Genomic DNA, 24742 nt, shown 5'->3' on the forward strand with positions numbered 1-24742 from the left:
CTGTATATGTTTCCGCAGGGAGCAGAGTTGCGCGAAGGTCTGCCATTTTGTTCCAAGCTCTGCGGGAAAGCTGCTTTTCGTGTGGCAGGAGCCTCAGGAGAAGTCTGTTTAGAAGCAACCTTCCTCATCCCTGTGGGGGCTCCACAATAGCCCCTTAGTCGGACAACAAAGCAGACTGCGTTCAAGATGGGGAACCTCCCGCCCCATCCTCATCCCAGTGGGGGCTTCACAATACCCCTTCAGTCGGATAACAATGAAGACTGTGCTCAAGATAGGAGCGGCTGTCCCCCTCCGGCTCATGTGCTGGACATGAGCAGCCATGGGTTGGAACTAAATACGTCAGCGTGATCACGCGATTGTTGCTCCGCGAATAGGGTTACGAGCGGCGCAGGGAAAACAGTCGCGCTACTGTGCTCCCTGCGGGAGCATATATACACCTTTCCAACGAAGCACCTCCGGTTGGCGGCATTTTTAAATTCCTCCACGAAAACGGGCGACGCCTAGCGGCGGCGCCACCTTGGACTGCCTGCGTCCGTGCACTACGTTGCTGTTTGCATAGCTTGCTGCGTCTCCTCTTGGTTTTCGCCCATAACCTGCCAATGTTTTTGCTAGCAGTCCTTTTTTTTAAATTTCGTGATTTTCGAAACGTCTCTGCGCTCGAAGGCACGGTTGTACTTGATTGTGGACTGTTTGGACGTCGACCTCACTGTGCGCGATTGCCCGATGGCCTCGACGGACACAGCCGTACGCACGCTGACGTCGTGCGCGGTGGTACCTCAGCAAACCAAACTTGTGGACATTGGAGGTATGACGTCTTTTTGCACTATTTGGTGACTGTTCGCCACCAACTCCGCTACGTTGCTTGCGCAGAATGACCGACGTGATGCCCACCCGTCACTTGCTTACGCCTTGCGTTAAGTTACGCGTGGATCCCGCAGATGCGTTGATCGCGATATTAAATGCGCCAAATGGCCTTTAACCGGGTACTACATGTGCGCAGAATAGAGTGACGAGGCGAGGACTGCGGTTCTTACTAAATCGTAGGGGCAAGGCGAAATACTAGTTTTTTTTTTCGTTCGGAGCCTACCCACTTCGGCTGAGTGAGCACTCCCCTCTGGGCTGTCACCTCGGTCTGTGCGGCAGTCCACAAAGCATGCAAGTGAATATTTGTCCCCGAGTGATTCTGCGCTGAACGCTGAAGCGGAGGAAAGGGGATCTACGTGACCGAAAGCCTGTACCAAGCACTACATGCAACTAGCCGTACAGAGCACCCTCCCGCTGCTGGCACGGACTGCCGTTAACCCTTCATGTCATCTTCACTTTTTTAATGGCTCTATCTCACAGATAAATTAATAACATTAGGGCTGGGCAGAGCCAGCGGCGTGCTGCAGAGATTGAGGAGAGGCGAAGGTTAACAACGCGCGAGATATCAGTCACTCCAAAGTGCGCGAGGAAGCAAGCTATACGGGCAAAATCTTCGCGCGGCGGGGCCTCCTTCGCATGGGCCTTTGTTCGGAAGTTTTATTATGTGAACAGTTTACTTCCGAGGTTGTGTATGCGGCTGCACTGCCAGAAGGGGCTTCCAGTACCGTAGAATGCATATTGCGGGCGACTAGCATACTGCGATACTTTCTTCCCGCTCCAGAGTCACAACGAAGCACAGCTGAAAGCTATCCGTTGTGTAATGCGTTGTGGCTATCATCCATAGTCAGAGGCGCGTGCCTGATTACGAGCGTGGTATCTAGCGCTCGTGGTATGCATACACATTGTACTTATCGCCAAATATGGCTTGCTGTCTAGCTTGCTTTTTTTTTTCTACCATTAGACGAAAATAAGTAATGCCAGGAGTACAAATGTAGATTATGTGCATGAGTGTAGAATTTTTGTATTGGCAAATGAAGTGTGAACAGTGCTAGGCAGGGGCATTCATACTGTGGCAATAAACCGGCAGCGTTATTCTGTAAATAGATGCACCATTGCAAAAGTAGCAATGCAAGGTTTATGAGGCGCAAGCAACTTTTCTCATGTTTCTCGCTAGATTTATTTTGCCAGGTGTAGTCAAAAAGCCATGGGCATTAATGATTCATTTTTTTCCATATCTTACTTTCAGACAACTGCACATACAGACATCCAGAAGGCATTACAGCCTGGATAGACGACACCCGGGTATGGCCCTCGATCTCCAGCCCAGATGTTGTGTTCTACCTGCTTGACTTTAAAGCCTGTGACCTGCAGGCAATGAGGAACTACAGGTCACTAGAGTCATACAATTATGTGCAGAGTGGATATGTAGGAAAAGTATTATTCCACAAAATGTCTGCTGATGCTTGTTATGTCAAGGAAGCGGTGTGCCCATAGCAGTCCGTAAATGATGCCCCAAGAAATGCCTGGGCATGTGTTAAACGCACAGGAGAAGTGGTTGACTGCAAGGTGCTCATGTATGGCTGGCAACGGCAAAACATGCAGCCATGTAGGAGCCCTGCTTTGGAAAGTGCAAATCGGTGCCTCTGAAGGACTAACCGGCACTTCATGCAGAGACAAAGCTGCACTGTAGAATAGCGGCACTAAGCGCAATGTGGAGACTGCCATGCTGGAGCACATTGACTTCAAGCTGCAGAGAGGTACTGTCGATGGCTCTTCAAGAAAACGCCCCAGACCACGATTTGTACCCATTACTCAAGAGGAAATTCAAAAAATGCACGAAGAACCACCGTATGCTGAACTTTTCACCCTTCCAGGTACGCCAGAAAATGTCTTAAATCTAATTAGGTTCATGAAACAAAACATAAGTAAAATATTTTATTCCTCAGTTTATTTCATGCATCAGTATGACAGAAATTTTGAAACGGTGTTTTCTTCAGATTGGTATAATGTAACCCAAATACTTTCAAAATTGGAGCGGTTCTGGATCTAGCCTGTTTCTGTGCTAGTTTTCAGAGCGAAGTTAGGCATTCATTGCAATTATTTATTGCAACCAGCATTTAATTACTGAACCACAGGTAATACAGTTCCAGCGGCCATAGATTTGGATATGTGGCTATCCCTTTGTATCAGGCGGTTCTTATGAAAAAAAATCTTCGTTAGTGTCCTAACCAGTTTTGTAGGAAGCCATACAGTCTTTTTAGTCTTCATAGAGATATCCACAAAATCAGTCTATGCTTGGTTCTTTCCACCTCACCAACCACAGCATATCTGTTTCTCCGATATCCGCCATATCAGTCGCAACCAAACTGGCATGTGGTGGCCGCAGCGGCGGAAAACCAAGGGCCTGCTCAAATGACATTGCCATTGTTATTGTTTTTATGCAGGCACAATACTTTACGAATCACTACATGCACCAGACAGGCAGCTGAAGACTCCGCCTCTGCCTGGGAAAACTACTCACGGCGACCACACTGACAACAGCTGCACACAGTGCAAGCGGTCCTACGACAAGTACGTGGCTTTATCACCTCTCGCAGCCAGCGCTCTGCAGCTTGAGACTGTCAGCCAAGCTACCTCACTGTGGCAATTTTCACGCAAGCTGCGTTTGACTGCCTCCAATGTAAGCAAAGTGCCAAAAAAGGCTCAACAAGTTGTGAGAAGGCAGCTACGAAAATGCTGAATCCAACATTCATTGGGAATGCAGCAACAAAGCATGGAAAAAGATGGAGCCAGTTGCTTTGGATCAGTTTGTGACGAAAACAGTTTTATGTTAAGAAAATGGGAACAGTCACAAACACCGACAAACACAGGCAAACACCGACAGTCACAAAAACCAGACATGCTTCTATGTCTGGAGTGTACAAAATGACGTAATTGTCCCGGTACCCTTCGATGCGGGGTACGTTGAAAGCAATTTCCCACGGCTCAAGAAATTCTATTTTTCTGAATTACTTCCCCGTCTTTCAGACCTCGATGTTCGCGACGAATTAGACACAGTTTAGAGGTACAACCAAATTTGCTTAATGTGAAACATTTTGTTGCATCTAACCTGACATTAAACAAAACAAGGCTCCTGTAAGAAGTGCGTAGATCTAGAACGTGAGAAAGAAATTACTGCTGGGCCAAAACAGATTTAGCAGCCAATTTATACTTTTGAATAGCAGAGTACGAAATTTATAAAATAATAGTTGGTTATAGGGAAAGGCACAATATGGAATGCATGTGTCCCACTGAACATTATCCCCCTTGTTTTTTGCTATCTGTGAAACACTGTATGCCACCTGTCAATATGTTGTGCAAGTCACCTTGCCCTTTACCTACTTCTCAGCATTGCTCCTTGGCAGGATTTCAGCTATTATGACATAGCCTGAACTGTTTTGTTTTCGGTTGCGTTTCCTGAACAGTGGCTTTAATTAGCACTCCAGTATTCTGTATTGTTTACCTACTTGGAAATCAAGTCCTTGCTTACATGAACCATCTTAGTGCTATATAAGCTGTTTACTGTGATATTTTGTGATGTTTTAAAACCTGTTTGCAATATTATTTACAATGCAGTAAATTTTGGAGCAGCAGCTGAGGCCTTCTGATGCAGTACCGCTATTGTAATCAATTTCGTTGCCCACAGAGAATGAAAATGTCAGAAGTGAGTGTGGTAAGAAGCACTGGTAGTGCTTAAACAACAGCAGTGATAAAAGTTAGCTGGAATTGTTTAACATGTAGTAGGGGCAATTTAATGACAGCTCTCGATGGGAGAGTCCTGCTCGCAGCATGCTTTCAAAAAGTTTTGAGGAGTGCTTTCACACAAAGCATATCGAGTGTTACAGACCTCACTCCAGGGTACAGATTTGTCGGGGAGGATAAAAGTATTCAACCCCCCCCCCCCCCCCCCCCCCCAAAAAAAAGGCAGACAACAGCATGCTCATAAGATACATTTGCTAAACTGTTGTTCAAATGTGGCTCTAGTACCAAAGAGCCATTGTGCGCAACATAAAAAAATTCAGGGGGCACTATGGTGACCTAAAGTGCAGTGAGGCGAAAGCCTTTAGCGCAGTGTTTGCGTCTGTTTCTGATGTGTAGTTAAGATGTTAACTAAGAACACAGTTTGTGAATCTTAAATGCTGGAGACACTGGAGGGCATTCGAGAGGCATCCATCTGATTTGACGCCTTTCTGCAAACACTCTCCAGCATCCTAGACAATGAGAACGAGATATCCGTTGGCAGGAAGTGGCGTTGTCGTTAGCGTGCTCAGCTGTGGAACGGAAAGACGGTGGTTCGAATCCCATCGTGCACAAAGATTGTTTTCTTATCGAGTTGAGGAGTGTCACGAATGGGCGGACAGACACCGCGAGTATGAGCCATTAAAGGCTTTCTCCTGAATACTGCATGCGATGGGTATTCCGCAAGTTATCAAATTAATAAAGGATGACTGGGAGGCTCGTTTTGGCGTCAGTACTGCAAGGAGCGCGTTCAAAGGCTCCTCAGTAGGATTGAGTGCCCACCAGAGCTCTAAAATTGCATTTGCTCAAGTGGGCCCTGCTTCAAGCAACACCTTTCTCTAGAGAGGCTTCATTTTGGGACTTTATGAGGTGCCCTTTCATATTGCAAAGCCCTGCACACACGAAAATTGTGTCTCTAATCATCTTCTTTGACGTGATAGGGAGGGCTTGCTTCAGAATCCGATATGTCTTTATGCGGTTAATGGCACGTTCGACATGGATACGCAAAGAGGCAATGCGTCGTGACTTCGTGCCATCCTTTTCTGTCAGCTGCTTCCGCCCTGTGAAGTCATTTGAAATGTCTGAGTCATTCGCTCAAACAATTCATGAATTCGTACCTTTCGTGAAGGCTGGTGTGTTCAGCTGAATTCCTTGAACTACGAGTTCCTCATCAAGGGTGAACCCTCGGTCTGCCATGACTTCATCTCTGGGCACAAGGTAGTCTCCAATATGGCTATCCCTTGTTATATATTTAACTGAAGCACGCCCACCATAAGCTTTTGAGACAAATATAATGCACCCACTAGGGGATATGGCAATAAGAAACTTGACTGCGTTCCGTGCTTTGTAGCTGCTATAAGTTTGTGCTGTCCCCCTGAGCTTTTTAGGGCGCTACCGAGCAACTTCGGTACAGTCAAGTATGCAAGTTGTGTTGCCATAGCCATTCTTGATAAATGATGCTGGCATGCTGTTCCTGATTGCCTTCCTGGGGAGCCAAACAACTGCCCTCTTTTTTATTTGGCTAAGCAGTTCCAGTATATACTTAATATAGTTGCCCACACTTGAAACTGAGACCTGAAAAATCTGTGCCAAGTGGCCATATAAAAGGCCAAGGCGAAGCCTCATAAGGCACATAAGTTTATCCTCTGGTGATAGTAAATTTGGCTTATTTGTCAGTGCACTAATGAGTTTAGCCAGCCTACTGAAAGCTGGACAAGGTAGACCTGTATAAAAACACCGCAGTGGTGGCCAAGTGGTTGAGCATCCGCCTCGCATGCGGAAGGTGCGGTGTTCGATCCCCAGTGCCGCCGGGTACCCACCGGTGATACAATGGGTACAAGCTTTCCCCTGGTTTGGTGCTCGGCTTATTTAGGGTGAAGTGCTTGGAAAATGTGTCTTTGACCCCACCTTGAGAAAAAGAAAAATACCTTCTCTCATGGCGCTCATTGGCCTTAGATGCTCTTGCGCCATAAAAAATCTATAATCATCATCATGTATAAAAAACAATGACATCTTGTGATAATGTCTCACGAACTGACCTTCTCAGAACCTCATGTGTAACAATTTGTGTGTATAGGTGGTCTTTATGTGCTATGTGGTTAGATGAAGCATCACTGCCTGTTGACACCTACAAGAAAACCGAATCAGTGCATCAAAACAAGAAAATAAGTATCTGTTCAGAACACTCAGCAATTCAAACAAGCCCAAAATCTTGAGTCCTGCCGCTCTAGTTACGAGGTAGCTTGTCATAATAGCCCGACAGTCAGCTCGCAGTTAATCACCCAGCCAAGCATGTGTATACCAGAAGTTATGAAAGCATAATTTTAGTAGAATTGGAGACATCACCTTTCATGCTGAAAATATAGATGCAGCAGGAGCATCGTATATGCTCGGTTATTTGTTGCTTATTAGCAACACAAATTTTATTAATTAATAATAATTGGTTTTTGGGGGAAGGAAAGGCGCAGTATCTGTCTCATATATCGTTGGACACCTGAACCAGGCCGTAAGGGAAGGGATAAAAGAGGGAGTGAAAGAAGGAAGGAAGAGAGAGGTGTCGTAGTGGAGGGCTCCGGAGTAATTTCGACCACCTGGGGATCTTTAACGTGCACTGACATCGCACAGCACACGGGCGCCTTAGCGTTTTTCCTCCATAAAAACGCAGCCGCCGCACACAAATTTTGTAAATCTCTATTTAAAACAGACTTACAATGCCTGTCCTACGGCATAGGTCAAAGCTTGTAACAGCTGGCTGGTGTTTGTGTTGGCTGAAACAAAACAGGCAAGTTTCGTTATAAAAGCAGAATTCTAAAGTTTCACAAGCTATAGTAGTACCATAGCCAAAACACACACCTACTGGTTTTAGTGTTTTATAACACCTCTTGTTTATAAATTCCTAACATGACAACGCAGCCAGAACAGTGCTAGGTTCACATTCATGTGCCTTGCCAACTTGCTGCAAGAGTAGCTTTGGCAAACTCGAATGGTTTTATACCATAAGCCGCGCAGCTTCCTGGAAAGAATGTCTACATTTCAGACGCTGCCATAGGTATGCATGTTTTAAACGTGACTCATGACAGCATCATCTGAATCAATCGCCGTAGATGTTTACTTCAAGCAATATGCAAGTATCGTTTTCACTTGGGTGCCCTTGTTTTGCATAATCAAGGTGCAAAAGTAGCACATACTGTTATGCCGCACTACTGTGTCAAGTACTATTTCGCTCTACTGTGCCTATGGTAGACCTTCAGAAAGTGCATTCATCCCTTAACCAGAGCATCCGCTAGGAACCTCTTTTGCCTAATGTAGCCGGCACGCTCTTTTTGTTTGGTATATGTTTACGCTGCCTGCCAGTTGTTCAGCGATGCTATGAGCATCAACTATCAACATCCTGCATGAATTATGTATCAGCTTGCCTTATGGCTAAATAAGTAATATTCATTGTATGTGGTGTCTTCAACTGCGAGAGTATTTAATGTGGTTGCATGTTCTTTTGTCAGCTGCATTCATGTGAAAACAAGTGCACACTGCAATATTCAACACGTATGAGAAGCATGTGTTCCTGAACCAACTTACCACATCTTGGTAATGGTACCGGTAGCCTGTGTCACCACCCAAGCCAGGGCATGGTGGTGCTACCTGTGTTATCTGAAAATAAAACAGTGCCTTGTGACTGCAGATTCATCAGCATTCTTTTAGGTTTGTAAATGGCCACACACTTGACCTCTGCGCACATAGACAGTATAGCTTAGCGGCGAAGAGCGAAACGGCTGCAAAATGTTAAATGCAATTAGTGTTCCACATGCCCTGTTGGTATGCTGCCACTGAGACTGCTGTGTATTCCAGCTAGACAGCAGAGGTGTTCGCGTTGCCTGAGAAAGGACGTCGAGCTCCAAGATTGAATCATCACAAAGTTATTTAAGTCGACCTTTGGGCCGCTATAACCACTAGTAAAGCAAGAATGAACAATGTAAGCTTTGCGTGAACAGCCTTGAGTGTGTGTCTTTAGCAAAGAATGTGCAAATGGTATAATGACACTATATTTCACTTGCCACATCTGTAGCATGCCTCAGATGGTCTCCTTCTAAGGTACCAGGTGTACAAAGAGTTTCAGATTGGCCTGCTGGCTTGTAATCTTCGACATTGTTATTGCGCTACTTATGGCTTACACAAGCAAGAACGACAGGTCTGTATGTGTCGTCTGTATGTGTCGTTCTTGTTTGTGTAAAACATGAATAGCGCAATAACAACGTCGAAGATACCATGTGTAGTAACCTATGCTGCCTGCATCATTTGAAATGGAATAGCACTTTATTACATTGTACATGCTAAAGAGGCATTAAAAATCACCAAAGATGCAGTATTCTACCAAAACAGCAGGCATGTACCACTAATTCTAATATGGGATTACTTAGGAAGCTATACTGCAAGAGTTACTATACTTACTGCATCTGCATGCGGCACGGAAGAGCTTGCCTCACTCCTGAAGCTGTCATACTTCCACGGATGTCTGTTTTGCCCAAAACAATGTTTCGCATTATGACCAATAATATATATAGCACATATGTGGCATGCTGATAATTGAAGTAAATGCAAGTGCAGCACTGAAACCATTGCAAAAAAGTCTGCAAGCAAGTCCCGTCACCTGTTCTCCCTTCATTTCACTGCTCTGCACTTCCTGTGCTGGCTGGGCACAAACAGCGATATTGTCCTCACATTCCTGGAAGGAGAGATCAAGCTGAACTACGTTTCTTAAAATAAATAGCAATGTCTGATGAGAATTACCCCAAAAAAAACCTGTTGGGTTCAGTTACATTTGAAAAAATCTGTGCTTCGACAGTAAAGAACGACAGTTGCTCTACTTACTCTATCTGCAAGTTGCATAGAAGAGCTTGCCTCATTGCCAATGCTGCCAGTGACTTCCATCACTGTCTGTTTTGCTCAAAATAAAGAAGTTTGACATTACCACCACAAATATATAGCGCACAAATATGGCATACTCGTTGGACAAGTGAATTCATGCGCACTACAGAAACCATTCCGAAAGGCCTGCAAGTCAGTCTCGACACGTGTTTACTCACTGTTTCGCTGATCTGCAGTTCCTGTGCTGGCTGGTCTGAAATGATGGTTTCTTCCTTTGATGACTGCGAGGAGAGATTGAGCTGAAGTTCCTTCAAACAGACAGCAATGTTTAGCAAACAAAAAATCTGTTGAGTCCAGTTAGTTTTAAAAGAAGGTGCTATATACCATATGAGGATATCAATAGAGGTAACTACATTTCACATTTATTCTTAAAAGCTTCATGCTTGGAATATTGCACAATGTGAACACAGACTGATTACATGGATAAAACAGAGTATGTGTAAACGTATTTGTGGCTAATATACGCGATATGCAGTTTTAGAAAAGTGGATAGCGGTGAGTTCGTGTTAAAGGTCACTCCAGTCCGAAGACGGGCGGGAAAAAGATCGTGCGGCAAAGAGCACTGTAAATGCCCGGACACTGGTAACAGAAAAGCCTCCCAGGCTGATTATTCTACTCTATCGCTGCCACACTAGGCAAACGGTCATCAAAGCTCCGCCCCGATGGACACACGGGTGCAAGCCTCCACTGGCATGGAACACCGCGTGTCAGATGTTTTGCAGTTTCACTCCTCAAGTTAACTTGTTCTAGGGCAACGAAAAGAACCCCTACCATTACTAGGGCGGCATCGCAGAGCATTTTTAATGCATTTGAGTCCGTTCCAGGCTGCAAGTGTGCGGTAATTATCTGTCAATTCATAAGACCACAGCGATCTTTGGTGAAAAAAACGAACAAATGGCAGGATATGAAGTTTTTTACCGTTCGTGGTGGTTCTTGTATCGGAGAACCACTCGACGCATTCAGCCCGGCTTATTGGGGAGGGCTTCGCATGAAGGCTGGTCCCACAGATAGATTCTTTGCTCGCTTAAAACAAGCACTCTGTTACCATTGTCGTCTTAGTACGCCGCGTCTTAACAAACCTGTTTGGGCACACCAGGGTCATTTTTAAATATTCGTCGTCTCCCTTCTACAACCTGCTATATAAGTTTGGTAGCATTCAGCGAGCCGTTATTGCACTACACGCTGCACGTCTTACCTTTTTTCGGTAGCGAAGGCGAAGCATGGGTTTCGGATTTCTGTCCGTTCTCTTCCCATCAACAAAATGAAGGGAACATATGAGGGAAGACCCTGAAGGGGTGAAATCTTCCCGATTCACAGCACTTATCCAACGCTGCCTTAGATGAGGGTCCACGGGAAATCGGTGCAACAAAAACATGTTGCACCCGCAATCTTCTTCAAGAACGGCGTGAGATGTGCAAATCACTTTTTTCGCCGCATTTCTTTTTTTTGGTTACTGGTGCATCCGTAAACAGCACACTGCTGTCCAGAAATTTTGTAGCTTTCCGACATCGAAAACAATTCCGCACATGCACGTCCGCAGCAAGTTTCACCAGTCGGAGGAGCCCAAAGCGAACGGGCAACACTGGGATGTGCATTACTCTCGGTACCAGCGTGGTTCTGCTGGCTTTTTGATCCCTGGTTTGAGGCTTGCTTTGAAAGATGGCGCTCCCCACGATAGAAACGTGAATAGAAACACTAATGGTGGCTCAGGTGCAGCGAAACCAGGTTTCCCTCTAGTTATTAATAAGAAACTCTATGGGGAAGGCGGCTTAAAAAATATGACGTAACTGCTTCTCCTCTCTTTTTTACTACCTCCATGCTTTCATGTCTCATCTGGATCCAGGGTTGCCGCTGGGGGCGACTTCGTGCCGAATTGACTACAAATTTCGAGAGCGCTGTGGTGACTAAAAATCTGCTTAGGCGCCTTGGCAACTTTTCGCTAATTTTAGACTTTTATTTGGCTCCTTAATCAATGGCTTTTTTCGCTTCTTATAATAATGCGCAAAACTTTTGCAGCTATACAGATCTTTAATTGTAGTCAATAACGGTGACAAAACGAAGCGATCTTGACTGTTGTAAGTCGGGCAGCTACTTCGACATTTGCATCCGACAGGAGCCGGCACTTAAGTTCAAAATTCATTGACACTGAAAATTGTATGTTATGGTCAATATATCCGATTGCATGCAGCACAGAGGTTAAGGAGCCTTAGCGCGTTTTAATCACCTCAAGAAAATCGGCTCATGTTCCATATATCGACTGGAAAAAGATGATGTAATACGGTCTGAGCATAAGTGTGTAGCCACCTGGAATACGCACTCCCATAATAACACCTACAAAGAAACGGGAAGGGCTCCTGCGAAAACCACAAACGAATTTTCTGCTCTACACTGTGAGTGTGGCAGTCGCCGTGGATGGAAAACCTGTTTCCCCCTCTGTCTCGACGCGGCCGTCCATGATCATCATCGTGCATGAGAGCAGCGCCGACTGGGCGAGGAGGAAAAGTTCCTTGGCGGAGGTAGGGACGGGAGCGCCACCTCGAAGGCTGCACAACTACACGGTACTCTGCGCACGGCCGGTCTCGAGAGGGGCGCGCGCGCTCCCCTCGAGAGCGGCCGTGCTCTGCGAAGCCGGTAGAGTTTCTTCGGGATCCGTCCAGCGTCGCGAGCGGTTGCACCTACGCCCTCTACCTCTCGTCACCTTCCGCGGCAGGCGCACGGAAGATCCGTCGTTCCTTGCCGCTGGCCTTCTGGTTCCAGACAGCGAAGCAAGCACAGCAAACGCGCACTCTCGTTACCTGCCCAGCAAATGTTCGGGGTTGGCTTTGCCCCAAGAACGTGGTGCGCACGGGAGGACCCGGCCGCCTTGTTGGAACATACAAATGTTTGCCGCCGACACCTCCGAAGTGGCGCCCCTGCCCCAGCCGGTAAGCCGGAAGTCCTCCTTTCGTAGCCTTCCATTCCTGAAGAATGCCTCGTTGAGGTTGCGTAGCTAGCTGGCTCGCACTGTGTATGATTTGCAAATGTACTAAAAATCACATGAGTGATCACGCTTTGTCGTCCCTCTCTTTGTTCTATCGAGCACGAACCCGTCCGTGGTAAGCGAACGAAACGCTGCATACACGGAGTGGGATTTCGGGGCGGAAGACTGCTCCCCATATTTCCAAGAATGTTTCGCATATATGTGCGAAACAAAGTTTCTTTTATTTTTTTCCAAGAACTGTGAACATTATGCATGAAAATCTTGTGCAGAATTCTTAAGTTGTCAGTTTTGTGGCCTAGCACACCTGCAAGCATCCTGTCGATACACGTACGTAGCCAACAAATTAACAGCCTTTTTGCTCAGCCCCGAGGCGGAGACCGCTGAGAAACGCTCAGCCAGAGCTTAACCGAAGGTCAGCCTGATGAAGATCAAGGCTCCATTCGCGAACGTTCTCTCTAGGCAAAACTCCAATTCAACTGCAACTGGGCCAGCCTACCGCTTCATCAGCTGCTCGCCGCGGTTGAATGATTTATATATTCAAAAACAACAGGAACCATTTAGAGCCGGGAAGAGTTGCCACAACTTCCGCATCATTTCTGGGATGTTTTTCGATCATACTGGAGACTAAAGTCCGGCAACAGCAAATGGATAAAAACTCCCTGAACCACAAAATTAACCTGCTTAAGCTCCTGGCATTGAACAGCTGCTTATGGTGCGTGCCAAATTCCCTACATCACTAATGGCGCCTTCAACAATATCACTTCCGATTTAAAACGCGGATTCCGAAAGCATTTTCTTGCAGGTAGCCCTGACGAAAACTGACCATAGGACAAGATGAAGCTGGAGTTACTTGTGGGATTACTGAGACTGATGTTTAGGGCTGTGCCTACAGCGATAAAATTCATCACCGTTTTAGGGTACGAGTGACCCGGAAAAATTTAACAGCTATCTTCGCTTTGGCACCACAGATTGTACTTGTTCATAGATTGGCGTGAGTCATAGTTATCGCCATTTTAGAGCTAAACTATTAACTGCGCGAATCTCTAGTTTCAGTTCGTTATTACATATGACATTGAAGTGACCTTAAGACTTGATCTCCTAGCGACAGCCTTCAGTCAGATGCCGAAGCATGCTTTGACTATGGCCAATGCGATGGTGTCCCCAAACTTTGCCCACTCCCAAAATTTGGCCCTCACGAAATTAAACCGTTGTCGACTAGGACCGAAATCGTTATCTATGCCAGCTAATTTGACTATAACAAATGAAATCGTACCTCAAATTTTGGCGCCCCATACCCGCAAAATTTGTCATTAATCGGTTTGGGCCAAAATCAATGTCCAGGCTGATTTTGCTGTTGGCAATACAATGGTCCCTCCAAATTTGTCCCACCCCGAAATTGGACCTCGGATTTTGGATCAATATCCAGGATAATCTTCTCGCCCACCAAAATTTGGCAGAACACCCACATGGCATAGGTTAAGTTGGCTTAGGGGGGGATTTGCAGTTTTCGCATGAAAAGGTTGTGTGTTGTGAAAAGGGCACAAAAATATGCTTTCAAGAGGTTCTTGGCGGGAAACAATGGTAAATGGATGGCAGATGAATGTCAAACTTCCATCTGCCAGGAACTCACGGATGGGAGGCTGCATGTCCGGTGCTTCTGAAGTGGTTCCTTTTGTGATGGCAAAGGGTACAAATTTTAATCGCAGAAAAGACAGAAATTACAACATAAATGGAAAACCGACAAATAAAATGTTATCGCATTGCCTTCTTTAAAGGGGCCCCGAAACACATTCTCAGTGCATTGTTTTGCCTGTTGGTTGCATAGAAGGAGTTGTAGTGATGCTATAGTAGCATTGATCGTATCGCGAATACTGCGGTTTTTAATATATTATGTTAGCTCGCAAAAACAAATTCGTGGCGCTGACAGTGTGTCACCATACAGTGGCGTTTTTAACAGCATATATGACATCACTTGGTGGGAGCATGATGATTGGACAAAGAGCAAATATTCTGCAAATTGTGTTAATCACTAGAGATGTGTCTTGTCAAGTTTTTGTGTTTTGTATTACATTAACAAAACCGACATCTTTGCCCTAGATAAAAGCACTGTAAGGCAAGTAAAACAAAAAATACAACCCCCAGAGGCTCTGGATACTTGTTGCGTCGAAGGACTGCGCGTTTCTGTAAACATCCTACGACCCAGCACTCAACACTTATGGCTACTCTCTATATATCTGAGAGCGGCTTTACGGAATCTATCCGATCGAGCCATTGCGCTCTATAAGCGTTCGTTTCGGTCCCAAAGAAGGATGCGTTCGTTTCACATTTAGCAGGCACTACGCATCGTCAGCTTGTGGAGGATCACCGGGCGCCGGCGCCAGATGGCGCCACATTCCCGTCAGCAGCGCGCGCTCCTTGCTCGCCGTAACCAACCAGCACGCTAAGAGCGATGGGCGATGGTTGGCGGCAAGCAGTAGCGGTACACGCCATGCTAAATGTGTCTGGAATCTTGCTAAGGCTGTCACACCGTCGGAGCCTCTCGCGCTCCAGTTCGGATCCATAAGGAAACGTCACTGATCAGTGTTCCCTTCTGCGCCGTCGACATGATGATGAAGCATCGCTGGTCGTTCACATGGTTGTTGTAACAATGAAAATGGTGCTGCCATCCTTAGCTTGAACGAGTTAAAGAGAGCAGGCAACCATAGAGTGCAAACTTCCGCCACGTGCTCAGATAGGCTGTTTTGATTCGTCGCACTAAGTGTCGTCATTGGGAGAGTAAAATGGAAGCGTCGCGAAAATCGAGTTGAGGGCAGCATTTTGTTTGCTTGTATTTTGAAATTTTATTGAATAACTTCCGTTTCCATGCATCGATTCGCGTAGTTCTTTTTGAGTCGGCATCTGTGTGACACAAAGAATCAATCTGATGTATAACCAGCATTCGTTCAAGCGGTGTTTGGCAGCCTCTTTAAGGAATCATTAAGCCCCTAATTTTCTAAGATGTGGCACTTTCCAAGTAATATCATGTGCATGGCTCACCTGTGTGGAATTTGATGTCACTACGCACGACGTGGTGTATTATTGGCTGCGTTTGTGGTCGTACAAGTCAGCAGAACTTTAAATGGTGTTAGCTGGCCCTCCATAACGGTGTAAGGGTGCGCTAACTTCGAAACAGACGTCACAAGAATAAACCACAAGACATAGTCGCAAAGAAAAGCCAGACTTTCAACTGATTTTATTTTTGACGGGATTCCTTTTAATACGCACCTAATCACGTAAAACAGAAACATAAGTGCCACTAAAAATAAACCAGCAAAAAAATGGCCAGGCTTAGCTTTGTTAAGCCAAGAATGCGTTGCATATCTCGATGGAGTTCCGTGCTGCTCCGTTGACTCGATTGGCTATTGACTCGATCGCCATTGAAACTGCCCGTGTAGCAGCGCTCGATCGCCTTTGAGTCGATAGATTATCGGTTCGAGGGCCCTCGAAATGACCGTGTGACAGGGGTATACCCACGAAACACAAAACGTCTCTGAGAAATCTAGAAACAGCTACAAACGGCTGCAGACGTCTTGTTCCCTGTTCGAACGTTTAATAGACATCAACAGAAGAGGTTTATTAGTGAACTTCTTCTAAACGTCCCTTTTGAGAACATGCAAAGACGTGTGCCATTTGTTACGGAGATAGAAACAGGGAGCACCGCGGCCGACGAATGCATGTAAATATGCAATATATATAACAGGAATCCGCGTCTGTTGCCATGCGGCGCGAAAAGCATACCCAATTCCGATACAATCGAACAGCGTCAGTCGCACTTTGCCTGAGCTAGGCAGTAAAAATTGTTTTCAAAGATCAACGTGTCATTTTAATCCACAGATCGTGCCACGGATGCTTATGCCGGGCTGTTTGCAAGGCTGTAACGCGTATGCCATACACATGCTGTCCGCCACCGCCTGTCACCGCGTTCAGTACATGAAGGCTTTCCGTTGTGGCGTACATGGTACAAAGACGGGCTGGTTTGCTGCAGCTTGTGCACATAATTATAATCATACACACGACAGAGCAAGGAACACGCAGACAAAAAATGGGCCCGCATTTACACTATACGACCAAACACGAATCCACGTTTCAAGAAAACACACGACTGGCTGCGGTTGGCTTTGGCCATCGTTAGCTTTTCGCGCAGCCATAATGAAACAAGCGCATGTCATAAGCAATCATCAGAATAAAAAATAAATTTATTGTATTACATTAACAATTTTATGTTGCTTTTTGCTGGTATTTCAAGTAATGTTTTTTTTATTGGTTTTAACTACTGATCGTCACTAGGTGGTTGGTTGCAACAGATCGGCATTACGTGACGGCATCTTGCGCGCGCTTTTTTCGGTTCCAGCGCTTGAACTAAGCTCCTTTGTTTCTGCGCGGTCAATGTCATTGCGAGCGAGCAAGTGCTGCGTTACTACCGCGTTGTGTGCGACGGGTGAAGGCAAGTGGAGGCGCTCTTCGTTACTCCTGCAACACCTTGTTTCCAGGTGTGAGTAAACGTGGTTCCATAGTTTCAGCTTGGCCAATATGTTCGCGGTCTCGCATATCACACGTGCAGTATGGCCTTTGAAAGTTTAATGAGAGGAACTCTGTACGCCGTTCTTTTTTCTCAGCGCTGCCTTTGTGTACGCGGCTGAAGACGCAATTTATCTTGTTTATTTGCTGTCGGCGCTAAGGCTGTCCTGGCCGAGAAGTCTCTTTTTGAGTGAGTTGAGGTTACGCAGCAATGGAAAGAAAACGAAAGGCCATTGACGCGCTTTCGCGAACTCAGCGGCATTGTAGACTTGATGCCCTCATTCAGCCATTAGTTCGTGAGATCGACTTAGAAAGAACCATACAAGAACAGAGACCTTCTTGTGAAGCAGCACAACTTAAGCCAGATGATCGCTCTGCTTTGGTTATTGAATTCGGCGCGACCTCCTCAGGAGATCGTTCCAGCATGGACCGCGGAATGGAATGTGTGGACACACCACTAGGACAGAGTGTGGTCACTGCTCATGACGAATTGGAACCGCAACCGGGACGTTCAAAGGCTCTGGTAGAGTCAAGTGACAGCGAGTTGAGCGCGCATGAGTACGATAGCCGATATTGTGTTCACGAAGAACCGGGTAGATCAAGTGTTGTAGCACCTAGTCGTAGCGGGAGTAGTGAGAGTGAGACTGAATGCCAGTTTTCTGAGCAGCGCGCCGATTCTGCAGAACAGATAGCTGATCTTTTGAGAAATTGGTCATGCGAGCACAATGTTACACAGGCAGCCCTTTCCTCACTTCTGAAAATATTAAAAACGCATGAATGCTTCGCGAATTTGCCATCAGATGCGCGGACGCTACTGAGAACCCAACGTTTTGCCGAAGTTGAGACTTCAGGAAAGGGATCATATGTCTACTTTGGTATTGTAAAGAGCCTTGAAGGCATGTTGGCAAAGTATTCCAACTTGTTTTGGCTACGTAAAAGCATTGGTTTGATGTTCCATATTGATAGGCTTCCACTCAGCAAAAGCTCCCAGAGCCAGTTCTGGCCCATTCTTGCAAGGACTGATGACATTCCTGGCACTGGTGTGTTTTTGGTTGCATGCTACCATGGTAACCAAAAGCCTCCATCACTGTGTGATTTCCTGAGTTCTTTGATCGGTGAATTGCTGCAGCTCCTAGAGAGGGGACTGTGCATTGATGGTTTTTACTTCGCTATAGCTATTAAAGGGTTTGTATGCGATGCACCTGCTCGTGCATTTGTTTTAGGCACAAAACTACATTCTGGTTTCTATGGCTGTGGGAAGTGCCAACAGAAAGAAAAGTATGTTGAAGGTAGAGTTGTGTTTCCAGACACACATGCATCATTGCGAACAGATGTGAGCTTTGCTGACAAAGTGCAGGAGGAACATCATGTGACAGAGACACCACTTTCTGCACTTCCAATTGGCCATGTATCTCAGTTCCCACTAGAGTACATGCACTTAGTTTGCCTGGGAGTCACAAAAAAATTGATACTGCTGTGGATGAGAGGCTCACTAGAATATCCTTTGCCTTCATCAGCAGTTGAAAGAATCACAAAACGGTTACTAGAGCTGGCAACCATTCACTGCGAAGAGCTTGCCCGGAAGCCACGCTCCCTGGGAGAAATTGATCGCTGGAAAGCGACCGAGCTGCGTTGTTTCCTGCTGTTCTGAAGGGCATTCTACCAGAAAAATTGTATATTCATTTTCTACTTCTGCATGTGGGAGTCACCATACTTTCCAGTGATGCTATGCGCCAGGGCTATTTTGACTATGCCAAGGAGTTGCTCATCTGCTTTGTCTCATCGTTTAAATCACTTTATGGTGAGCACAATGTCTCTTATAATGTGCATTCCTTGGTTCATTTGGCTGATGATGTGGCCAAGTATGGAGCTCTCGACAACTTTAGTGCATTCCCTGCAGAGAATTTCATGCACCACCTGAAGAAGCTGATAAGACACTCACAGAAGCCACTAGAACAGCTTGCTAATCGCATTGCTGAAAGGACGGCTGCTGGTACATTGTTCATGACCAAGGAGCCTACTTACCAGACAGTACTGTATTCACAGATGCACTGCCGTGGCCCCTTGGCCGAAAACTGCTGTGGGCCTCAGTTCAGCATTGCAAAGTTTCCTCTCTTCACTCTGAGAACATCACCAGGAAACAATGCTTGCACCATGAGAGATTCAACTGCCATCATGGTCGAAAATTTTGCATTTGACTGCCATGGTCACAGGTTGTAGTTGACAGAAAATTGGAGATTCTTGGCGACTTCTTCACCACGCCATGCACATCTTCAAATCTTGGCATTTTTATTGTGAAGGAAACTTCTGGCCCCCTTCTTTCATTGCGGCTCTCTGATATTAAGTCATGGAGCATCTTGCTGCCTCTTGAGTGCCTGGAGTCTCAGTATGCACTTTTTCCTTTTATCCATTTGACTCTTTCATCCACTCAGCATATATAATACCCTTGGCATTTTAGCAGCTCTGCTTGCTCATGCATTCATTCTTCATATACATCTTTCATATTTTAGTAGCTCTTCTTGCTCATAATCTACTTTGTGTGTTGGATCATGCATCTGTCATGCTTATATATCTTTGCATTTTAGCTACTCTGCTTGCTCACAATGTGCCACGTGTGTTGATAGGAAATGTATGCTGTTGTGAGGTTTGTCGAAGGCAACAATGTCGCAGTGGTGCCTACCAATTAGCTTTTGGACAATGACACAAAATGTTCCTGGTTAACCTCAAGCACAAACATCCAAAATTAGTGCGAATGCGGTCCCAGCTGGACTCTTCTGCAGATGTGTACAGCATCGAACTTCTTGAAAAAACAGGTATGCAATGTCTAGTGCTTTTTGAAAATCTTAGATTGTTTGTAGTGGTTTCAGCAAAAGTTAGCGCTGTGGCACACATACTTGCAGTGTACATTCCAGTTGTGCATATATGCATGTAATCAAGTTCCACAGATGCAGTGTCCTTCACAATGCAGAAAAGACATTTAAGAGGCAAAAAATATGGAATGCCTGCAAAAAACATGGGAGTCTATGGGCTTTGCATTGGAAGCATACATGCACAGCATAATAGATAGGAAAATGCACCAAGGCTTATGCCAGCTTGGCTTCTTGTGTAGAGACGTGAAGAACAAGGCACCGGTTTAGTTTGGGAACCAAAACTTTTATGTGACTCAACATCTTGCCCAGCATGTCAGTAATAGCTGCTAGCTTCCTTTCAATATGTAATTAGCTATAATTTATCGGTATTACAATGGCTTGTTCGGAGCGTCATGCCTAACAGTAGTCTGCACTTCACGGGGCGCACCATTTTTCCAAGCATTTCACCCAAAGAACCCAAGCACCAGGCGAGAGCAAGACTTGTAAATATTGTAAAGCCAGTGAGTAGGCAAGGGCAGTGGGTCAAACTTTGCACATACCTCATGTGAATCAGATAGGCAGACCACTAAGCCATTGCTGTCTGATGCCATAGTAGAATAAATTGCTCGTAATTTATAGCAAAGTGTTTGTCAGTACACTACTTGATGAAGGAAATGAAATGCTTTTTTTTAGAAAAGTATGACAAAGCACGACAAAAACTGCGTAAAGCAGAAGATACAGAACATTTGGAAACGTCAACAGATCAAGGTATGTGCTTCTGTTTTCTTCATTCGGAGTAAATTTTTTTTCTCACTCTGAATGTCATTTTGATAGAAAAAAGGCGAGGCAAACGACGAAGATTCTTGCTGCTGTCCAGCTCATCTGATGATGACGAGACTGGAGCTCAGTGTTTTAACCTTCCGGAGCCACCTTTTCGTCTCCAAAGGATATGGTTATTTTGTTGTACTGTAACAATGGCACCTATTATGGAAACTTTTCCAGGAGTCCACAGACGGAAGAATGTGACGGCATGGGTAAGTTCGTAACACATCTATGAACGTTTGCCATATCTCTTAAAATAAATTAAAATCAAATTGTTGTTACATCATATTCATTGAAGCCGGAAGTTAAAGAATACTGTCCAGTGTTCTGCTTACCCGTGATGGGACCAACGAAAAGAAGACAGGAAAACATGGAGAAGTACACAGAACAATGCTGGACTAACAATCACCTGTTATAGTTAACGGCATGCTGCTTAAGTACTCATGAGATACCTGTACACGGATGAGTTTGATTCCATCCTTTCGTTTGTATTTGTTTCATAGATATTCTGGCTCTTCGCACAGTGCCCAAATTAGGCCCTGCAAGGCATTTCAGTTGTCTTTGTGTATGAGCATATGAAACATGTGCTCTGGACCAAGGAAAGCATTTTGCTGAAGTATTTGTACCTACACTTTGCAGGGAGCCATTCTTACTCAGTACAGCATAGCCAGCCAAGCCAACCTGGTAAGATCTCGTATGGCAACTCCGTGCTCCCTATTAGGGCAATGAGAGTATACACTGGAGGGATTTTTTCTTCATCATTTAAATCATTTTGATGCCTTCGCATTTGTGTCTCATTGATCCGGACCTGCCACGGGAGCTTGTGCAGAGTACCCTTGGTAAGCTATTGCCGGCATATTGGTTTGGAGAGCTGGTTCGCTGAAGCCTTAGCGCATTTGTTCTTATGCTTTGCAGAAAGCCACACTCGTTCACGGCTGCCACAATGTTCTGGTAAGATGCAACGTGTCAGCTCCCTGGTTCAGTGCAGAGGAATGTAGCATCGCCTGCGTGTCTTTTATCTCATTCATTCCTTTGAATTGTTTGACGTTTTTCCGTTTTTATTCTTTGATCCAGACTCACAATGGTCTTCATGGGCTGCCTCGGGTAATTTCTTGCTGGCAAATTGGTCTGGAGAGCTGGTTCGCTAAAGCCTTAGCGCTTTGTTCTTTTGCTTTGCAGAAAGCCACACTCGTTCACGGCTGCCACAATGTTCTGGTAAGATGCAACGTGTCAGCTCCGTGGTTCAGTGCAGAGGAAGATTAGCATTGCACGCGTGTCTTTTATCTCAATCATTCCTTTGAATTGTTGGACCTCTTTCCATTTTTATTCTTTGATCCAGACTCACTGCAAAGGTCTTCACGAGCTGCCTCGGGTAAGTTCTTGCTGGCAAATTGGTTTGGAGAGCTGGTTCGCTGAAGCCTTAGCACATTTGTTCTTTTGCTTTGGAGAAACCCACACTCGTTCACGGCTGCCACAATGTTCTGGTAAGATGCGACAAGTCAGCTCGCTGGTTCAGTGCAGAGGAAGATTAGCATTGCACGCGTGTCTTTTATCTCATTCATTCCTTTGAACTGTTTGATGGCTTTCTGTTTTTATTCATTGATCCAGATTCATCCCAACTATCTCTGCGGACTGCCTCGGGTGAGTTCTTGCTGGCAAATTGGTTGGAAGAGCTGGTTCACTCAAGCCTTGGTTCTTTCGTTCTTGTGCTTTTCAGGTCACGCTCGTTCATTGCATTCACAGTGTTCTGGTAAGATGTGACATGCCAGATGATTCATGGCAGGGGATTAATACCACTGCATGATTGTCCCGTCTCATTCATCAATTTTCATTTCTTTATGTTTTCTTGCTTGTGCTTCTTTGGTGCAGATTCTTTGTGGGGCCTTGTGCAGAGTGGTCAGGGTAACTTTTAGCTGGCATTTTAGTTCCTAGTGCATAAGTTCATTACCAGAGAGCTGGTTTGCTGAAGCCCTAGTGCAATATTCTTGTTCTCGGTAGGAAGACTCTCTCGCTTGCCACAAGACAGCCAGCCAGGCCAATACGGTATGATGCAGTGTGCCAGCACCCTCCCTTATTACAGTGAACTGATGTCAACTCCAGCATGTTTTCTTTTGTTTATCCCATTGAATTGTTGCATTTATTCTTGCAATTTGTCTTGCATTCACAGTTTCACAACAGGGAGTGGCACAAAGTGCACGAGGTAAGCCTTGAGAGGAATGTTTAACAGTTCAGCCATGTGTCTGGAATGCATGTAGAGATCTGGTTCATTGTTACTCTACAATTTTCTTTTTAAGGAAGCTGTGCACATGAACTGATGGCTGGACCTCACTTTCTTGGTAATGCAATGCCTCAAATATCTGACCCCATTTACTTTAAATTCTTTGGAAAGAGACCAGTTTATTTTTCTTTCAGATGAAGCATCAAGAGACCCCTTAACCAATGTTTCATCCGAAGGAGGTAACATACACCACCTAAGCACTGAATTTCTGCACAACTTTTATCAGTATTTATTGCCTTGGTAAAAACAACTTGCATGATATATGTTTGTTCTATTTTATGCACAAGTCAGCATTTTAAAAATAGTGTAGAGTTTGTTTTAAACTGCATCTTGCCTTATTGTACTGAGATGCTCACTTGCAATGCGAAAATTTGTATAGGTCCTGGTTGCATCAGAGTCACCGCAGGAAGTCAAATGTTACTTTTTAGCATGTGTTAATCTTTTATGATATTGCATTATTTTCTTTGTTCAAATTAATACTAGAGTGATTGCTTTCTGCCTGTTTCTTATACTTTCAGGATATGATCACGAAAGCTTGGCAGCCGTGATCAGAACTGAAATATCAAGTGAGGGCATTTCATTAGTGCATGTTCCCTGCTCTATTCAAGCAGTTCATTTAAATGGCCTGGGTAAATTTTTTTTGCTGATAGTTGATAGTGTAAGTGCAATGCGTTCACTTTAAGTAAATTCAATTTTCAGTCATTTGCAGTTTGATAGAGCTTTTTAAAATGTTTAATATACTATGGATCTGCTGAGAAGTTTAAAACTGTGCGCGAGTTCCTCCTGGCAATTTTCCTAATCACTTCAAGCAAGTTACCTAATGGCTGTATCACGTTTTTTGAGCTGATTAGATTTTGATGTCAGTGAGGCATAACTTACGTGATGAAAATAATAAATTTGGTTAATGTGAAAAAGTACAAATAGCTGTAGCTGGGTCATACTAGTGCATACAAAGCTTTCATGAAAGTTATTCTTGTAGTTGAGTAAAAAGAGATCGCAGCCTTAAAGTTTGGTATGTTTTAAATGTGTTTCAATTTTTCTTTTTCAGTGGCAACACGTACAATTCTAAAAGAAATGACATTTCTAAAAGCACAAAATGAGGTCATAATTTCAATATTTGGTCAGGGTGAGGTTGATGTTGAGGAGCCTGCACAGTACAGTTACCCTTTGATGACTGTAAATGATGTGGAGGAGGTGGAGAAGAGCCTGAAAAACTCTGAGGCAGCTCGCAAGCAACTGGTAAGCAGGGCATGGATTCCTTTAAATTGCACAAGGTAATGCTTTGCTATTTTGCAACAGCGCAAGGTTCTCTCACACATCGATGGCACCACTGTGCGCAATACTACAGCCAATATGCTGAAGCATCTTCTCCATGACTCCGTGGGTGTTAACTACAGTTTATACGGACAGAAGGGAAAGAAGGCTTTAGTGAGCATGGAGCTCTTCAAGGTAATTGTTCGTGAGTGATTAAATCTGCACTTTACAGTTGAGAGCAATTAGGAGCATTTGTCTTCAGTGCAGCTTTAGGTAGTGGTATTGAGTTTTGCTCCTTTTTGTTGTCCTTTAACTATACGATCAGCCAGTGGGTATTGTTTTAGTTGGTGCTTCAGAGCCATGCAGAGCTGCTTGTAGTCCCTGTTATTGTGTCGTATAGTTGGTGACGACTGTTGAGCTCGTATAAAAATAGCACAA

At 44.9% G+C, this 24742-nt stretch overlaps 1 protein-coding gene across 1 annotated transcript; it reads left to right on the forward strand.

Annotated features, from left to right (window-relative positions):
* Positions 1–22775: 22775 nt before the first annotated feature.
* Positions 22776–24517, forward strand: LOC144098053 (uncharacterized). Its single transcript, XM_077630615.1, has 7 exons — positions 22776–22815; positions 22940–22972; positions 23067–23108; positions 23185–23229; positions 23569–23616; positions 24099–24289; positions 24350–24517. The coding sequence occupies exons 3-7, from the start codon at positions 23087–23089 to the stop codon at positions 24515–24517; spliced, it is 474 nt and encodes a 157-aa protein (XP_077486741.1). The 5' UTR covers positions 22776–22815; positions 22940–22972; positions 23067–23086.
* Positions 24518–24742: the final 225 nt, after the last annotated feature.

Source organism: Amblyomma americanum, chromosome 7 (assembly GCF_052857255.1).
Source record: "Amblyomma americanum isolate KBUSLIRL-KWMA chromosome 7, ASM5285725v1, whole genome shotgun sequence".
NCBI lineage: Eukaryota > Metazoa > Arthropoda > Arachnida > Ixodida > Ixodidae > Amblyomma > Amblyomma americanum.